Source organism: Oryza brachyantha, chromosome 7 (assembly GCF_000231095.2).
Source record: "Oryza brachyantha chromosome 7, ObraRS2, whole genome shotgun sequence".
Lineage (NCBI taxonomy): Eukaryota > Viridiplantae > Streptophyta > Magnoliopsida > Poales > Poaceae > Oryza > Oryza brachyantha.
Genome location: NC_023169.2, coordinates 9796738 through 9815193, shown reverse-complemented (window position 1 = coordinate 9815193; position 18456 = coordinate 9796738). Strand labels below are relative to the sequence as shown.

The 18456-nt window shown below is 41.2% G+C and overlaps 3 protein-coding genes and 1 long non-coding RNA gene across 5 annotated transcripts; 2 read left to right on the top strand and 2 right to left on the bottom strand.

The window, feature by feature from the left end:
* Window positions 1-394: 394 nt before the first annotated feature.
* Window positions 395-4957, bottom strand: LOC102709295. Of its 2 annotated transcripts, none has more exons than XR_001550759.2 (5): window positions 4549-4957; window positions 2288-3225; window positions 917-2018; window positions 690-839; window positions 395-611 (listed from the first exon to the last, which is right to left on the bottom strand). It is a non-coding gene; the product is annotated as an uncharacterized LOC102709295 (long non-coding RNA). The 2 variants fall into 2 exon arrangements; XR_001550760.2 differs by having other exon boundaries at window positions 917-2013.
* A 1005-nt stretch (window positions 4958-5962) lies between these two features.
* LOC107303432 (protein FAR1-RELATED SEQUENCE 5-like) lies at window positions 5963-6784 on the bottom strand. The gene has a single exon (XM_015839136.2). It carries the CDS (start codon window positions 6734-6736, stop codon window positions 5963-5965), a length of 774 nt encoding a protein of 257 aa, XP_015694622.2. The 5' UTR covers window positions 6737-6784.
* A 3438-nt stretch (window positions 6785-10222) lies between these two features.
* On the top strand, window positions 10223-15421 carry LOC102701279 (uncharacterized). The gene is made up of 8 exons (NM_001363631.1): window positions 10223-10238; window positions 11198-11615; window positions 11804-11940; window positions 13192-13305; window positions 13386-13454; window positions 14150-14264; window positions 15033-15193; window positions 15270-15421. The coding sequence occupies exons 2-8, from the start codon at window positions 11298-11300 to the stop codon at window positions 15412-15414; spliced, it is 1059 nt and encodes a 352-aa protein (NP_001350560.1). The 5' UTR covers window positions 10223-10238; window positions 11198-11297; the 3' UTR covers window positions 15415-15421.
* On the top strand, window positions 15001-18117 carry LOC112543450 (uncharacterized). The gene is made up of 3 exons (NM_001363632.1): window positions 15001-15193; window positions 15270-15399; window positions 15874-18117. Exons 1-3 carry the CDS (start codon window positions 15066-15068, stop codon window positions 17659-17661), a joined length of 2046 nt encoding a protein of 681 aa, NP_001350561.1. The 5' UTR covers window positions 15001-15065; the 3' UTR covers window positions 17662-18117.
* Window positions 18118-18456: the final 339 nt, after the last annotated feature.

Here is an 18456-nt window from a genome sequence, read left to right as displayed (position 1 = left end):
GCGCGTCGACGCCATCCCCTCGCTTAGAGCGGCGCCATCGCCATCCCTTCGCCGCGGGCCACCGAGCGTCTCTCCATCGTCATCCCTTGCCGAGCGCCGTCGTCGTCCTGAACGCTGCCGGCCTGCAGCGTTTCCACCTCGTCCAGGAGCTATCCAGGGCCTACTAGCTGAAGTTGAAGCACGGCTGCTGCCTTGGAGCTATCTCAATCTCTAATGCTCTAAGTACAGTACAGGGAATGCCTGTATAATGGAATTTGTGCAAGAGCTTGCAAACTGTGTAACTTGTGGTTGTATTGAAAGTATCAAAATTATGCAAATTTTGTAGATTGTAATTTTGTTGTAAATTATCATGGAATTGAATAAAAAGTATTGCTCAGTCTTGCAAAATAAAAGATGCACAAATCTTTCTGCTGCTCTTTGGCATCCAGTAGGTTTATATGACCTTATTGCTGGTCATATTAACTTCACAATTTTCCCTCTATTTTATACTTCAACCACAAATGCAAAAGCTACTCCAAAACAATCTTTGTTTCAGGAGGCAAAAGACATTCTTCCTACTGCAAATACCCATACTACTAGAATTCAGCAATGACATCATCTGTGATTGCCCCCTGCAAAATAAAAGGTTCAGATATGTATGTTTCACACATTTGTGATTGGAGAAACAGTATATTACTTTGAAATATTACCGTAAATAGTTGAGAGAAGGTATTGATGGCCATATATAGTTCAGACATTTCTTCCTTGGGCACAGAAGTACTAGGAGAAATATTTTGAACCGTTACACCATCATCGACTATTGTTTTGCTGTTCTCTATCATTTTTCTAGTTTCTTGTTCCTTCAAATAAAAAAACTAAACATATTTCAACTGAACACAACTGAAGATAATCGATTATATTTTGTGTTATTACATACCTTTGAACATTTTCCCTTTTTTATTGCCTCCATTCTTTACTACCTTGCGCTTCTTATCGAGCCAATTTCTTTTGCGCTTTGAGTTTTTTGTTTTCACCTCCTTTTTCTTTAGGCTTGTTGTACTCGCCAAATCAATGGGGGGAGCAACATTTGTGGGAACAATGACTGGATCCACGACACTAGAGAAACTATTGATTTCTTCTTCGACTTGCTTGCTAAGCATGTCAAGTGTGTTGTGTACTAATAAGGTGCACCTTGGATAACTGGCAGCTCGTTGAGCCACATTGAGAAATTTGCGAGACATATCTTTGTAGCGAAGCATATCATCTAATTTTGGATTCTCTATTATGTTTCGGCCTTGGTTATCTTGTACTATCCCACAGCGTGCTTCCCGTGTCCATCTCTTCAATATATATTGGGTTGGGAGTGACTTGATATCCATCAAATCAAGGACTTTTAAAGCATGGCCACACAATATTCCGATTCCATTGAACTGCCCACAACTGCATGTACTGGTAATATCCCGTGTACAGCTTGCTAGCTTGGATTAACATAGGTGTCCTCATTTTGAGTCTAGGTAATTTTTTCCTTGATTCAAATTAAGCTTTCAATTCATTATTTCTTTTATATTCCACAACCCTTTCAAAATGCTTAAGAAATCGAATGATATCAAAATCAGATTTGAAATGTCACTTCAAATCACTGTTCAGACTCTCACTCAATTGTGTACTTCTCATCCCTAACGTGAACACACCCTTCATATAACATTCAGCCCATTTTTCTTTAACCTCGTATATGCTATCCAACCAAGTTTGCTTGCTGACCTTTGTCCTGATGCTATTAAATGTTGTGAGGGTGCACCTGAAATAAACAGGAATTCCACAAGCCACAACTGCCCAGGATGCAGTTGCGCATAGAAAAGGTATAAAAGCACAGGCTCAACGAATTATACTTACTTAGCAGCGGAAATATGACACGTCGGCCTAGCTCTTCAAAAAGACAACCAGACAGCAAGCAGAAGACCCAACAACACCACAGGCAAGCTCGAGCGAAGGAAGCAACCCTAACACGAACAACCTTGACGACGACCTGCTCTTCTGAACTACATTTTATGCAAGGGGTGAGTACAAAAGTACCCAACAAGCCAAAACCATAAATAAACAAGTATAATATATGCAAGGAGTACAAAGGAATAGGGTTCATCAAAAGAGTTCGATAACAAGCCTATCATTAATAGTTTTGTCCTACTTTCATAAACATTTAATTTATAAAAAAGGTATAAAATGATACTTTAAAACAATAGCAATATTAAATCACCATTATTCTCAACATTATCAAATCCACATTTTAATTATAAAAGAGTACTCATACCATGAGAATAGGAATCACCCTACGACGTATCTCCATTAACCAGGAGCACGGCGTATTCGAATACTGTACGACTCTGCAGTGTCTGTCCAGCTTTACCTGCACGCTATCCACAGTTTGCAAGGCTGTAAATAACATAACATAAAACTGCCCCAAGCTCATCTAAGATCCACCTAGCGGGTTAAAGGATTATGGCTGTTGGCCCCATCCCGAACACAGAGGAGGTGTGCTCCAACCTGCCACAACTTTCACCCACTATTGAGCGTCTCAGAGGCACATCAGCTCCTCCTGACCTCTTTTGGGTATACACAGTACCCTGGGTACACGCAGCACCCTCACTCATACAATTCTCACCAACACTCAGTGGCCAGTACACACCTAAGACCGATATTGCCATATACACAGATAGGCTGCAGATCATTAATTCACTAGAGCAGCATATGCTAAGTTCGAATATCTCGATCATGCGGATGGGCGTAATTACATCGCTTCATATGGCATAAGAAAATTATTCAAAATATCATCTTTACTCAGAATTAACCTCCATATCACTTCGAATGAGTGATTCATATCAAAACACATTTTATACAGGGTTTTGGTGGTATTACCCACTATAATATTAATCTGATGTAATATACAACCTATATCTAGGTTATCAGGGAACATGATATGGTAGTTTATGGTATTGACAATAATAGTAAATTAAGTATAGGGCAATAACTAATATAACAAGATTATTTGAAAATAATGGTACGCCAAAATAACTTTGTAAGTAAATAATGCATAAAATAACTAAGTGGTTCTCTACTTAGGTTCTCAAGTTGATCAAGGATAGATTAATGGCTTGCCTTGCAATATGTGGTTTTCTGGGAGCTTTAACGTAGCCATCTGGGTCCACATCAGCTCCTGCGGCGACCTAATAAACTTCTCTTTTATACGATCTAGCGCACGCACACAAGAACAAACAATAAAGAAAGCCATAAAACTAAAAGTTATAAATAAACAATAAAATGACAACTCAAGTTGGAGCTAGAAAGAGATATTAGCTGGATAGGAAATTGGACGGATTTGAAAGGCTTTATAGGAGGGGCTGATGATTTTATGTGTTAAACAACGAGAAAACTTAGTGTTTAACCCAAGATATTGTCAGAGGTAGGAAATTGATATAGAAAGAGAGATAAATAGATTCACGGTCAATAAATAGTCATAGATAACTAAATTTAGAACAAGAGTAACTAATTGAATTGTATACGCATTTAAGATTAAATTATGCGTATCAAAAGAGCATATGGATCGTATACGGTTGGCTTAAATCAAAGGAATGGCTAGATAATAATGGTAGATTATTGAATTATTGAATTAAATCAATAACTTGAATTGTGTATGGCTTAACGTATAAGAATAAAAGAATTTAAGAATTAAATGAGGCCAGGTCGAAAAAAATAATATGAAATCAACGTTTCAAACATCGCCGATATGTTAAGATAAACTCCAGATTTAAATGCATAATTATTCAGTATAGTAGAGTGGCTAACCAAATAATAATACATTTAATCAAAGATCGCGTTGATTTCAAGTGGTTTTGCCGGTATCAGTGAATGGTAAACCCTATGATCAAAGTAAGGGTTACAATTTTGGAGTTTCGGATGATGACGAAACAACGCCATTGGATCCGGAATAATTCAAGGAACCTAGAATAGGTCTTGGATTTGAAATCAAAGGTCAGATGGATGGTCAAAATGTTTTGGAGTGAAAAAGGGAATTTTGGAATTATTCTCAAATAGGAAAATCAATATTTTCTCTCTCTTCCTTTTCTTCTTCCTTTCAGCCGTTCCTTTCTTTCTCTCTCTCTCGTTGCACAGGGGCGGCTGGCCATGGAGGGAGGGCGCCGGTGATAGGAGGCCGGCTCCGGCCGAGGAAAGCGGCACTGGCAGTGGGGGGCCGAGGGGGTCGTGCTCCCCTCGGTGGCAGCAACCAGGAGGCGGCCTGGATCGGGCGGCCGGGGCGACCATAGCGGCGGCGCTCCGGCGAGCTCTGACATGGGCGCGATGGACATGGAGCTACAAGAAGGGGCTGTGGTGCTAACCGCGCATGTGACTTGGTGCGGAGATACGCAGGCTGGCGGGACGCCGTGCAAGCCGACGGCGGCGAACAGGAAAGGCAGAACGGCAGCGCCGGAGGTGCCTCCGGGGTGATTCCGGCGACAAATTTGATGTGGAAAATGGGGGGAAATGAGTATGAGGACACAATGATTCCATTTTTACCATTTAATTTGGATGAAGAGCATTGGTGGCGACGAATTTCGCAATGAAGCGCCGGCAGCAAAAACCTTAGCTCCAGCTTGGCCGGGCTCGACAGCGGCGATTCCAGCCATGGGAGACGGTGCAGATTCACGGTGGGGTAGAGGGGTCATAGCGACGCCTTCCTCTGTTGGCGGCGACCGGCGAAGATGGATGGATGGAGGTTGAGAGTGGTGGCTACGAGCTCTAGCTGTGGCTGGCTTGCACCGAGAAGAAAAGATCGGTTTGGCTTGGAGGCAAATTGATATACATCGTGAGGAGATTAAAATGATGACGGCAACAAGGTCGGTTGCACCGATGCTTGACAGAACGAAAACAAACAGAGGCGGTGGAGAGGGGATGAGGATGATGACAACGTCGATTGCAGCGGCGCCGACGGATGAGCTCTGTTTCGTGGGAGATAGAGACGAAGATGACATCGACGAAGTCGGTTTGCTCGGAATTGGGGCGGTGGAGGTGTGGGTCGGCCTGGGCTGCCTCGGCCTGAGCTGGTCTGGGCCGACGAACTAGGTCACATGGGTTTCGGCCCAAAATTAATTTAGAGGAGGCCCGAGAAAATTAATTTAAAAGATTTTAGATAGAAAAGCGAATGAATAGTTCGCGCAAGATCCACGGAATTTTAGAATAGATGAACTCGGGGTTTTAATGATCACGATAAGCTTTAAAAAAATTTGATACACTTCCAGATAAAGGATAAATACAAAGGCTTCGAAAGTTGGATAAAGGTAACATGAATGGAAACATAAGACAAAAATTAAATAAATGAGACTAGAATTTCCTAATATCGGTATGACTGAATAAAAATTTATATGAACACCGGAATTTTGTGGCAACAAATAATTGCAAAAGAAATTGGATCGGTGTGGGATTCTCGGTTCAATGGTAGGGATCGGATGATAGTTAGTTACAAATAAATTTGAATTAAGGATGGAAATTTTGGATAAATTGCAGCAAATAGGAGAAGATAAAAGGGATGGGATGGAACATGGATAAACTTAAAAGCTCCAACTTGACAAAGTCAAAGAACGGCAACTTAAAATATTTTCGCAAAAATTTTACCCTAAAAATTCGAGGATGTTACAAATGCTTCTTTAAATATTTCTTCATCTTCATACTCATACATACATGCACTAAAATCTGAGAGGATACTTGGTTCTTTGTTGCTGCCTTTGACTTCATGTTTATGAGAAGTAGCTGATTCTTCGTCGTCATGTTCAGCTAGATGTTTAACAGCATTTTGCATGATGTGATAAGTGCATAGACCATGCCAAGACTCCAAAAAGACGGCCTTAATTGCTTTTCCCATTGCAGCATCTTGGTCAGTATAGATTGTTTTAGGTTCTTTGCCATTATGCGCTTTCAGAAAAGTCTCAAATACTCACTTAAAGGACTCAAATGTCTCATCATACATGAGAATAGCACCAAAAACCATGTTTTCCCTAAAGTGATTGAACCCAACAAATACACCAAAAGGCCAACTCTCCTTGTTTGTTCCAAAAGTAGTATCAAAACTGACAACATCACCAAAATATGCATAGTCAGTGAACATTTTAGCATCCGCCCAAAAAATGTTTGCTATTTGTTCTTCCCTGTCCATTTGCAAAGCATATTGGAATGATGGGTTCTCAGCAATTTTTTCTTGAAAATACATAAGCATGTTTCCTGCTTGACCATATGCCATCTCTCTTTGACGCTTGCCCCTTAAATAGTTCTTGTGGTCTTGAAGAGTGTAACTAAGATTAACTGAGCCACCAACTTGGATGGAAGCCAACTCATGCGCAGCTTTAGGCCCAATTCCTGCATCATCAGCCGTTTCAATTTCAAAACCTTGTAACTCAGAAATTTTCCTTTGAGACACCATCAAGTGTGCGGTCTGTGGCAATTGAAGGGTGTGATTGTGTTCCAAAATCAAATCAGTTACTTTATAAATTCCCTTCTCCCGATCTAGTATGAGACCTATGCGGACTTGACAATCGGTTCTAGTTTTAGCTCTTGGACACTTTGTGAGATGATCTCTTTTATCTTGCACTCTATGACCTTCATTTGCACAAACATATCTGCAAGATCTAACTTTTCCATCAGATTTTCTTTTGTTTGCATACTTTTTTCTAACCTCAAAGCCGTTTTGACCTCCAAAGGTAACCCATAACATCCAGGCCTCTTCTATAGTACTGAACTCCACGCCAACTTGAGGTAACAGACTAGGAATCAAACTCTCCCTACAACAAGAAAATGATTTGATGATAAACTCAGCAACTAAAATGGAGAGTCTGTACTTATGTGAAGCCATTAATCTAATTTGATGATGCAAATAAACAATCATAATCACCTTTTTTCTACCATCTGAAACATGTAGGTTTCGTTTTCACATTGACAAAGAACTTCTTTCAATCCATATCAACACATCTAGGGATGCCAACGATGACTAGATTAGAACAATGAAAAATCTTAGTACAGAGAAAGATAAGGACTGTAGAGTACTTCAGCAATTGATCGTATCAATGGCAACATACCACGAGCAGTCAATGATCGTCGCCTTGCCTCGGTTGTCCTGGCACTAGCCCCGCGCCAAAACAAGTCGCGTCCACGCCAAAACAGCGAGTCATCGCGCCAAAAAAGAAGTAACGTCGCTGGTTTCTTTTTCCTCTTAGCAGGCCGTGTTATTGGGCCACCCCAACGTGTGAACGAGGCAAAGGTTTTGGGCTTGGCTCCTCTGTCGGATGGCAGCGGACGGCTGCGATGCAGTGACTGCCGGCAGCAGTCGCTCAGCTTGACTTCAGATGATCTGATTCCGCGTGCGAAGATGGCCGACGGTCCAAGTCAGCCCAGCGAACGCAGTGCATGCAGCATTGCGGCCTGGTCACCAGTGGAGGCATGCGCGCAACTCGGCGTCGCTGGCAAGTGAGGTCTACAGTAGGGAGTACACTGCAGCGGGAGAAGCACTCGTGGAAGCAGTTCGGTCGCTGATGGTGGACCCGGCCAGAACCAGAGGCATGTGCGCGCATGCAGTTTTTGGCATTGCACGGAGAGTGCGCTCGGACGGGAGGCGTGGAGGAAAGGGATTCGACACGCGGAGTTGGCAAGTCAGGAGGCGGCGCATGGCGGGGACGCTGCTGCTGCTGACGTCATCACGACGTATGGGTGCCGTCAGCGACGGACGAAAAAAAGCTAGTAGAATCACTACTGCTTTTTATAATAGTATAGATATAGATATGTCAAACAAATTTATCGTAAAGTTATATATTTTAGTTTTAATTTTACCTTTATAAAATTTTTTATTATGCATGCTACCGATGTAGTATAAGAAAATTAGGTCCGTTAGATCCAAAGTAATGGATGACACACTCGTTGTTGCAGGGTACCTTCAAAAATTTCAAGAAAAAACTATGATATCTTAAATAAACAAGAATGAACGGTGGTGTGATGGTAGACATTTATAAAAGGGTTAATTATATCTATGCCATTACAAGTATATCAGTTCAGAAAAATGCCATTAAAATTTCCGTATTTGCATATATGCCATTACAAATTTGCCTCTATCATAGTTATGCCATTTTATACGCTCTGGAGACCACTGGACCCACAAGCAGGCCAATCTAATTTCATATTGCCTAAAATACCCATGTCTCCACTCACTGACGTGTGGGCCTCTCCCCCACAGCCCAGCCCCCTCTCTCGTTTCCGCCCCCGTGAGGATGCCGACGCGGCGGCTGGAGTCCACGGCGGTAGTCGTCTCGCTGCGTGCTTCTAGGAGGAGTTCGGGGCTCGCCCGCGAGGGATCCACTGCCTACGTCCTCGTGAGTTCATCATCGTCGTTGTTCTCGTCCACTGTCGAGCTCGCTGGGATGAGCTTCGCTGGAGACCCTGCCAAGACCAAGAACTCAAGAAGCACGCCACCATGGCTGCCTTGTCCTAGCTCAAGCAGAGTAAATGCAAGTACGCATGCAACTAAACCTATCTCACCCATGCTATAGAGCTTTTAGTTGGATTGTGTCATGGAGAGCGTGTTGTCGTTTATGGGTGGTTTATGGCAGAGTGTGCAAGGAGCCTAGCAACGACAAGGAGCAGGAGCACGTGGTCGTCACCAAGGTGCTCGCTGCGCTGAAGCCACGAGACGGTTCCGGCGGCGACGATGGGAAGGCAACGACGACGGGAAGGCGGCAGCCACGGTGGTGTTATCGAAGAAGCATCTCGCCGGCGCGTCTTGCTCGTCCGCAGCCTTTGAGCCCGTCACTGTACAGACACCAATGGGGACACGCTTCTTCGGCAGGCTGCACCCCTCGTCACTGCTCGAGGATGCAACGCCGGATCCGGCCGACCCCGGCGCCTTCCGCTTCTCCGCTGGCTGCGCAGCATTGTCGCCGCTCGGGGATGTCTTGGATCCGGTGGCGGCGGCGTACTCCAGAGCGGTCTTGATGGGCGCCTTCTCTCTCGGGAGAGGTCGCGAGCGTGGGCGCTCCCGGTCGCCGCCCTAGCTCGTGGAAGCACGTCCTAGATCCGGCGGCCGCGATGTAGAACGACAACGACTCCAGCGTCCGCGCCGTCGGCATCCTCGCGGGGGCGGAAGCGTGAGAAGGGGTTGGGTGTGGGGAAGGGGTCTACCGTCAGTGAGGGGAGACAGGGGTATTTTAAGCAATACGAAATTAGATTGGCCTGCATATGGGTCCAGTGGTCTCCACGGCGTATAAAATGGCATAACTATAATAGAGGCAAATTTGTAATGTCATATATACGAATACATAAATTTTAATGACATTTTTTTCTAAACTGACATATTTGTAATGGCATAGATCTAATTAACCCTTTACAAAATGGATAGAATTTTAAATGAGAAGTGATTATTAAACCAAACAATAATATGAATAGTAAAAAGCATTTATATTTGGTAAAAAATTCAAATATAAAAAATGCACATATATTTCAAAACGAAACATCCGCACACGCTACTGTAGTGTAAAAATGATTTGACTATTTATTGAAAAAACTTGGCGTCCCAACCGTTCTGTGATCCGGACTCCACGAAGGAGACCGATACCGATTCCTCCTGGCGTCGCCTCCTCTCCTCTCCGTCCTGTCCTCTCCTCCCTCCCTCGTGCGCCGCTCGGCCCCCTATCCGTGCGTGCGTGCTCGCTCGCTCTAGGAGTAGTAGTTATCTGCTACCTCCAACCCCAACCGGCCGCCGCCCCCTCCCAGATTTCCCCTCCCTCCTCTCCTCTCGGCGGAGGCCTCAGCCCCAGGGATAGGGGGGGCTAGGGTTTCATCCCCCCCGCCGCAGAATTGGACGCCGCCCGCCCCCCCCCCCTCCTCGACGAGGAGGAGAGCTCACTCCTCCCCCGCGACCGCGAGGTAAGTTCGGTTTCCGATGGATGGCCTGCATCCCTCCGGCCTCACCTTCTGCTTCTGGCCCTCTAGATCCGATGGAGGGATGGGTGAGGGGGGGGGGGGGGTTAGACCCTAGCGTAGGGGTCGACGGGGAGGGCTTGGCCCGTGGAGGAACCGGGGGGGGGGGATGGATTCGCGTCTGTTCTGTTGTTCTCGTTCGTGATGGCGCCCTGGGAGAATCGTGCGCTGAGGAATTCGGTGTAACTGGATGACGGTAGCTAATGCGTCCTGTGTATTTCGTGAACAGCACTAGGTTTCGTTTTGGAATCGCGGTTAGTATTGCCTCGCTTTACTTTTATTGTTTTGAGACGTTGGGGCTTTGAGGAGAGTACATATAGGGATTCACCCCTGCGGCTATTTCGTCAATGGAACTTTCAAGTTTAAATTTGAGGGGAAAAAACTGAAATGTGAAGTCCCGATCCATTGCAACCTATCGTTTGTGACTTTGTGTTACTGGCAGTTATAAGTAAATTGGAGAACTAGTGACCATTGAAATTTGAGTGTGATGTTTGCTTGGTCACACATATAGAAGTTATGGATTTAAATTATCCCTACTTACCAATCTGCCCACATGTTGGCATTTTCAGTAGAATGACATAATGGACTGGTTATCTTATGCAAGTGGAACAAGGGTACAAATTGAAGGATCAGTTTGTTGATATACTAGCAGCCATATTAATTATTCAACTTTTTTTGATTTCTCTGGTGGTTTGGTGTAAAATCTGGTCAATTTTTAGACATTTATCATCACAGGGTCAGTACATACAAACTGATCTTACTTTTGAGTGTGTGTGTTAGAATTACATGAATGTTCATCTGGTGGTAAGCTGTAAATTTACTTTTGTTCTGATGCTGTGTTGTATATCCAAAATGGTATTTTTAAGTTAAATGAGGGAGTAACAAGGCTGCAGAAGGTTTTCTGTTGTTGCTTATTTTTTGGATTGCCTTTGGTTGATACGACCCCCGTAGATTCCTGGAGGCCATGGTGTCGCCTAGATAAGATAGTGTGATAATAGTCTTCCTTGTAGGATATAGCTTGTTTGGTGTGTCAAACTTGATATAGCAAGCTTGCATTGTTGGGAAGCTTTTATTTCTCCCTTTCTTCTTCCATCATTCTGTCTTTAATGGGTGTACCTAGGTCCATAGTTTAGTTGTCTGAGAAATCTATATTTTCTTCATGTTCTCAATTCTCTTTGAGCTATCAACCAATTCAAATCATGTCCCATTTCAGGTGCAGCGTGGTTTTCATTGACATGGGATATACATTAGACTTCTAGCAAGATAGAGTCATTTATTGGTAAAAAGGTTTAAGACCTCCATTTAATGATCAAATGACCTGCAGAATGGCAGCAGGCAAGCAAAAGAAACGAATAATAAGTTCCACTAACTCAGATCAACACAGAACAGGGAAGAAATCGAAGGTTCAGTCATCCAATTATGTGATAAGTTTGAAGTCTCAGATTGCTCTTAAATGGGATGACCATCAAAAGAGAGTGGTTCCCCAAAAGGAACAAGTTGGGATTTTGTGGTCAGACTTGTCACCGTTCATAGATTCCAGACAGAAGCATTATTCAGGGTTGGCTGATGTTACATATATTCCCCCAGAGGCTTTTTCCTTGGAGAACTTGAGAAGAGTGCTGTCCTATGAGGTATGCCTAGTAACCTATATATCTTTTGCACAAGCTTTGTTCTTTTCCCATCACCATCATCAATTTTTCTTGTTGCCTGGCTATTCATGGTAAAGCTTTAACTGAATGAGAATCATGAATATCTTGATCCCCCTTTCAGGGTGCACTATCTTATTACATATTAATTGACAGTTGTAAATTGTATCTAGGTTTGGAATACATGTCTAACAGAAGCCGAGAGAAAGTTTCTCATGCAGTTTCTTCCTACTGAGACTGATGCAGAAGAAAATGTTCATTTGTTGCTTACAGGCCAAAATTATCACTTCGGAAATCCTTCTCTCAGCTGGCAAGTTCTCTATTATGTGATTTCTGCTAGGCTTTTTAACTGCACTTATTTATCGAGTCTTCTACAACTTTAGAAATTGCTTGTAGGGGGATACTTGTTTCATCTTCATCTTAGAGTATGTTTTAAAAATATCAATAAGGTTTGGAACAGGTGATATGGGATTTTCCTCTTAGATCCTATTTGCCTTTTACTTGACATATATTCTCATGGGAACAAGTGTGCTTGCCTTTTATTTGACATATATTCTCATGGGAACAAGTATGCTATGTTTCAGATTCCACCATAGAAGTCATATAGTTTCTCCCTTATTTCTGGTGTTTTTGTTGTACATAGAATTGTTTTCCTTCTAAAGCTGGGTTGCTTCAGCTGACACGTCAACTCTTTTTCGACGTGTTACATAAATGTGATCATCTTTCTGAAACTATCTGTATTTATGCAATCTGAATAATTTCTAGCTCTAATATGATGACTACCAGAATAATACATTGTGCTAGCATAGTGTCAAAATGTACTGCATATCAAACAAAACCTTGAAATTGGATTGTAAGAGCTGCCAAATTGAGGGCCTAGAGTCATTCTGGAAGGTTCATACTAAAACACCAAAGGCCATTGACGCACCTGAATGTCCACTTTGCATTCATACCCTTCTACCTAGTTTTCTATGGCTCTAGGCTAAACATGTTCATCTACACCATAAAAGTGATCAAGTGGGGTAGATGCTGACATTAGAGTTCATTTTATTCTACTTCATGTTTAATTCCTAGTATTAGACATTTGGATGCACACATTCTGTCATGTGCAGAAATTACGACTGGACTGTTCATGCATGTGAACAATCACCGTTTGCCTGTTTGATACTGTAGCAGCAGTTGTTATTTTAGAGATATTATTGAGTTGTTACCTGTTTCCTTAGTTTTAGAGATAACTAGATAACTTTTTTGAGGGCCATTCCATCTATATAAGGTTGGGGTTGGTATCTCTTTCCATCAAACAAAGACGAATAAACAAGTACCTAGTCCCTAAACTGCACCTCTGGTCTTTCACCTATTGCATTCTACTTGAAGTTGTCACAATCTGACCGATCTCCCTCTAGCGGATGTTTACCAACATGATAATTGAAGGATTATGTGTCCTGTTTGTTCACAAATGATGTAGCAGTGCATTTTTTTGTCACTAAAGTTGTTTTTTTAACTTCTATACCTCTTGATATTCTGGAAGATGTGGATCATTGATTAAATTATTAAACTACAGGTCATCCTCTCTTTGCTATGGTGATATTCATCCAGATGCTATACTTAATAAGGAGAAGCAAATTAGAGTTGACGAGAATGCGTATCGTATTAATCTGAATAATTACCATTCCAAGTATGCCAAACCAGACCAAGTCTGTTACAAATATACCATTTTGTCTATCCCATTATATTAATTGTAAGATAACTGTGCAGCATGGTTGAATCCTTGAAGAAATGGAAAAAGAGATGGCTAAATGCTGATGATCCAGAAATAATATTCAGGTTATGCTTCTTAAATTTATTGAACTTCTACTCCCACCAGTTTCATAATTCTTGATACGGTCTTCTAAATTAATCTTTGACAATCATTTTCTATTAAAATGTAAACTATAAAGAAATAAACATTTACTTTTTTAAAGTATTCTTTATGACTCATCTATACATGTTATAGTGTTTCCAAACTAAATGTTTTAAAAATTATTTAATGTCAAAGTTTTAAAAGTTTGACCATTCCCTTGTCCAAAACGATAAGAATTGTGGAACTGGACGGAGTATATACTGCGTGCTGATATGCTTCTTATTCTTTTTAAACTTCACCTGCAAAATTATCACTTTTTCATCCTTTTGTTGTTCAAACCATATTGACATTGGTCAATGTAACACCATCAATGTCCTGTGGAGTTCTATCATTTCAATGCTTTAAATTGACACATGTATTAATTTCCCGGCTACTCACTACGACATTTAATCAATGCAGCTGTTAGGTATTAAAAGAACTTGGTTCTCTCATTGTATGTACAGTCGTAAATGTTTCATTTTCATTTTCTAGATGTTACCCATTAGTCCTGTTTTGGACCTTTTAAAAGAAAGACATTCTGAAAGAATCAAACAGAGAAACACAAGGGGTGGGGAATGATGGAGTAATTGCAATTTCGACAAAAGATTTGCTAAAAATCTTATTTGTTATGTTTGTGCAGGGATAACCTTGCTAAACACAAGCAAGGAGATATGCGACCAAAAGTTACTAGTAGTGAAGTGCCCTTGAAGGTTGCACAGAGTAGTGATGTTTCAAAGTTTATGTCATATATCGAGGTAAGATGTTATGAGAGCCATAATGAAGTGTTCTGTTTTATCATTGCTTATTGGAGCTTCATTAAGAAAGAACAATGAGTTCAATCTTTATTTATGCACCTCTAATGTGCAAATCAACAGCATGAAATCTAGTTTAGGTGTTCACCCCAAACTAACTGTCTATTTGTATATTTGCTCTCTTTGCTCCTAAGTTTCATTTCCTTTTCTTGTTCTAGTTTTGATGGTGCTATTACAAAGCAAAATTAATTGCGAAAATGGTTTCAGTTGTATATAGAATCTTGATTTGCTTCTCAATTATGGGCATCAATGCCTGCCGTGGATTGATGTGGCTACTACATTATACCTTATATAGAACCCCTCTCACTCTTCTTCATTGCTGAATTAATTTTTATCTTCTTTTCTAATTCTTTTTGAAGACAATAATTTAATCTTATATTAGTGTGTAACATGAACTGCAGCTAGAGTTGTAAATTTGACTACAACTTTGGATAGATGGTAACCTAACTGCCAAATTGGTTAGTTTTTTTTTTGAGCATGAAAACACAATAATACATATTATGTAGTATTTTTCTAAAAGCATATTTCATAATGATTCTTTGTAGTCCTTTGCAAGTAGGTAATCTAAACAATTATGTAGTTCTGGAAGTTGAGTAATATTTACAGAGTAACTATTGTCTAATTTTGACCAATCATATGTAATACAGTTTACTGCAGGGAATATATAATATTTCAATGTTCTGTGATATTCATATTTATTTAACTTTTCAGGTCAGCAGAACACAGCACAACCTTGTTAAGAGCATGAAGCAGTCTGGTGATGGCATTAAGACCAAACATCTTACTCGTGTAATTGGTAATCTTGATAAATTCCATGTAAAACCATATGGAACATTAATAGACGATGAACAGAGGAGACTGCGTGAACATTGGTTAGTAACATTTAATTTAGCATTTTTATCTTGTGTTGTGGGTTCAAAATTCTTATGGCAAATTATTTTTATGTAGGTTGAAGATATCCTGCAATGATCTACCTGCAGCTTTTGAGGTCCTTAAGGGCAGGAAGGTGACAACAGAGAAACTGAGAAATTTACTTGGTCTTGAGCTACTCGAAAAGAATGTATCTATCGTGAGAAAGGTTCGCTGTGACTAATCCTTTCAATTTTTATTTGAAAGCCTTTTGTTTTGCCAGATCAAGGTCTCTTTTTACTTGAATGTACGAAAAAATATAGTGGATGATATCACTTTTTTCCTACTTTTACCGTGTCTTGTATTTTTCATGTATCATATCATACAGAGCTGCAAAGTTACTATTTGATTTGATGTTCATTCTAAAACTCAGGTTACATATGTATAAAATACTGATTTGTAATGGATCTACTGTGGAAGATCTAAAACTTTGTCATTACTAAAGGGAAATTACTGTGTAGTGTCTTCCTACTCATATGTTGTAGTTACCTTGTCATTTTCTAGATAGAGTTAACACTGGGTTGCTTGCAAGTTGTAGTGCCTCTGCTTTTTTATACGGACATAATTTCCTTTGAAAAGACTTGAATTATTTGAGTACCCAATAGATGATTATGGTTTATTTATTTTTGTTTATGATGAGAAGGCAGACCAGTTAGCAGGTATTACAAAAGAGCTTGGTCAACATGGTTCCTGCGAAAACAACGGCAGCACTGATTTGCGGAATGCTCTGGTAGAACACTCATCTCAAGATGTGTTGCTTTGTGGGAATGATCATTGCCTATCGCGTCAAGATTGTGATGATGAAACCATGCATATTGAAACATCTGCTGACCATCATGATAGTCTATACGTGAAAAATCGAGATCTTACGGTAGACAACGGCACATACACAAGTAGTCAGAGTGGGGAGAGCTCTGATTTGCAAGATCAAGATCACAAGGATATCAGCTGTGCAGATAGAAGCATTTCATTCTGTGCCAGCAACCTAGTGGAGCAGAATGAAGATCTCATGGACATGAAATTCAGTAATGATTGTTCCAATGTTCAAGATGAAGATTTCAAAGAAATCAGCTATACGGATGCAACTATTATTGATCATAGCCCAGAGAGCCAGCAGATCAAGACTACCTGTTATACAGGCTCACCCATAGACACTCTTGAGAGATCAAATATGCTAGCTCAAAATCTTGAGGGCATTACTTATACAGGGCCATCAATTTGTTCTCATAAGCAATATCAGGGCCTGAGAAGCAACAGCTACAAAATTATGATAGATAAAGGCCATGGTGTAAATGATATTCCTTTAGTAAACAGTTATCCAGAGATTAATGCTGTAACTATGGATCTGAAAGAGGTTGAGAATACTACAGTGATACCATCAAACAGTTCCGCACTGTTTTCTGAGACTTCAGTGGAACAAATTCCTGTGGAAGAACATCATCTAAATGATCAAGCAGCAAAAGGAGGTAAAGATGTATGGGAGTTGCCTGGACCTGATGATTCCTATTATCTTCCACATGAGAATAATAGCATTTATAATGGTTCAGCTGGCTTGCAGATTGGAGATAGACGTCTACCTGCTGGACAGCAGAGTTCTGTAATTTGCATGGAGAATGGTATTTTAAGTCAGCAGCAGTCACAAGTCACCATTGCGTCTACCTTCCCAATGGACAATCCAGCATCATTTATACAACCTTGTTCAAACCGGCAAAGCAATGGTCAGGTCCAGACGGTAGCAGATGACATTGGAATGCTTCCTTACTCCCTTGAACATACTGAGTGCATTGGGCAGTCACCTGGTTTACATTCTTTGGTCAACAGCCGATTCTCTCAGTCGAATCAATTTCCCAGTTCCTTGCAGGAGCACCGATTGGTTGATCAGAGCAACAGTGTCCTTCATGATCAACTTCACAAGAATTTATATTCTGATGTGAGTTTTCAAACTAAAGGAAATGATTCTATCATTGAACAACGTCCTTTTGCTGCTTGTGGTTCTACAGATCAAAGATATAACTGCATCCCTCAGGAGCACCGGCCACATGATAATTGGCCTGCAATAGAGTCAAATAACTGCTTGCCCCATACCTTGCCAGTTGGAAGCAGCAACACAGATGGAAGCCTCTTCAGTGCTTTGGCCCAGTACAGACAACCTGCATTGCTACATATGCAATCTGGTAGGTCCAGCCCTAGCCAGCTCCTTGAAATAAGGAACCAAGTTCCTCTGCCTGGAAATTTTGTTCCTAGAACTCAAGGTACAAATTTTCATGTTCCAAATATCTATGGTTACACCCAGAATCTTCCCAGTAGTTCCAGCAGTCATGTAGCATCTGTAGGTTCTCTGAATAACATGCAGTGGACAAACTTGATACAACAGAACCCTGGAATGCCCAACTTAATGACCAGGCAATTCCGGGGTCCCTGGACCAGATAACTCCTCAGACTTAAATATAGGTTGATTTAGGTACAATCGAGGTGCACAAGAAGCCTGGGTAGGGGGCTGGAACAGTATGATTTTCGGCACCAACTAACATATTGTGGTTTTGAGCTGTTCTAGTGGTGTGGCCTCGGAAATTCTGTACATACATTTCTTCTATGCCTGTATGTATATATCTGGGCGCTGGGAGTCTGAAAAGAGTCAGAAACTCGAAGATTCCCATTTTTGCAGCTGATCCGTTGTTTTGCCTCAACAATTTCCGTCCCAGATTCCATTAGAGGCTGTCTCAATAATTGGCTTCAGGGTTTTGCCTCAGCAAAATAAATCTCCAAGGGGAATGGTAGTAGTTTTCGTTAGTTGTAAACTTGTGATTGATAGGTATCTTGTTGATTCCTAAGATGTAATGACATGATTCGATTTTATTCACTCTATTTTAAACGAGTTCTCTAACTTCGCTTGCTTCAATTTTACATTTCTGGGGCGTTTTAACTGATTTGTGTTTGTGCGCTAGACAAGGCTAACCAATTTGATGCTAATAATTGCCCAAAAAAAAATATGATGTTAATATTTGAAAAATGAAGAGCATGTAATTTGCATGCTTTATCTTCTCTGTCGTCACCAGAAATTCATAATTCATATTCAGAAGGCAACATAATACGATTTTTCTCTGCCAAAAGCACCAGTCAAAACACGGACACCGTTCATTCCATGCTGAATGTCGTAAGTTGTGATTGTCCAGCGTCTAACTCGACCATGGTTATATTGGCGATTCTGGTTCGTCTTCTAATTCTT

What these genes read in the sequence shown, in the direction of transcription:
- LOC107303432 (XM_015839136.2), bottom strand. Translation starts at nt 6,736, where the DNA reads ATGTTATGGGTTACCTTTGGAGGTCAAAACGGCTTTGAGGTTAGAAAA.
- LOC102701279 (NM_001363631.1), top strand. Translation starts at nt 11,298, where the DNA reads ATGACCTGCAGAATGGCAGCAGGCAAGCAAAAGAAACGAATAATAAGT. An exon ending in GAAGAGTGCTGTCCTATGAG is followed by an intron (nt 11,616 to 11,803) that starts GTATGCCTAGTA and finishes AATTGTATCTAG; the next exon opens with GTTTGGAATACATGTCTAAC. An exon ending in AGGAGACTGCGTGAACATTG is followed by an intron (nt 15,194 to 15,269) that starts GTTAGTAACATT and finishes ATTTTTATGTAG; the next exon opens with GTTGAAGATATCCTGCAATG.
- LOC112543450 (NM_001363632.1), top strand. Translation starts at nt 15,066, where the DNA reads ATGAAGCAGTCTGGTGATGGCATTAAGACCAAACATCTTACTCGTGTA. An exon ending in AGGAGACTGCGTGAACATTG is followed by an intron (nt 15,194 to 15,269) that starts GTTAGTAACATT and finishes ATTTTTATGTAG; the next exon opens with GTTGAAGATATCCTGCAATG. An exon ending in ATGTATCTATCGTGAGAAAG is followed by an intron (nt 15,400 to 15,873) that starts GTTCGCTGTGAC and finishes TATGATGAGAAG; the next exon opens with GCAGACCAGTTAGCAGGTAT.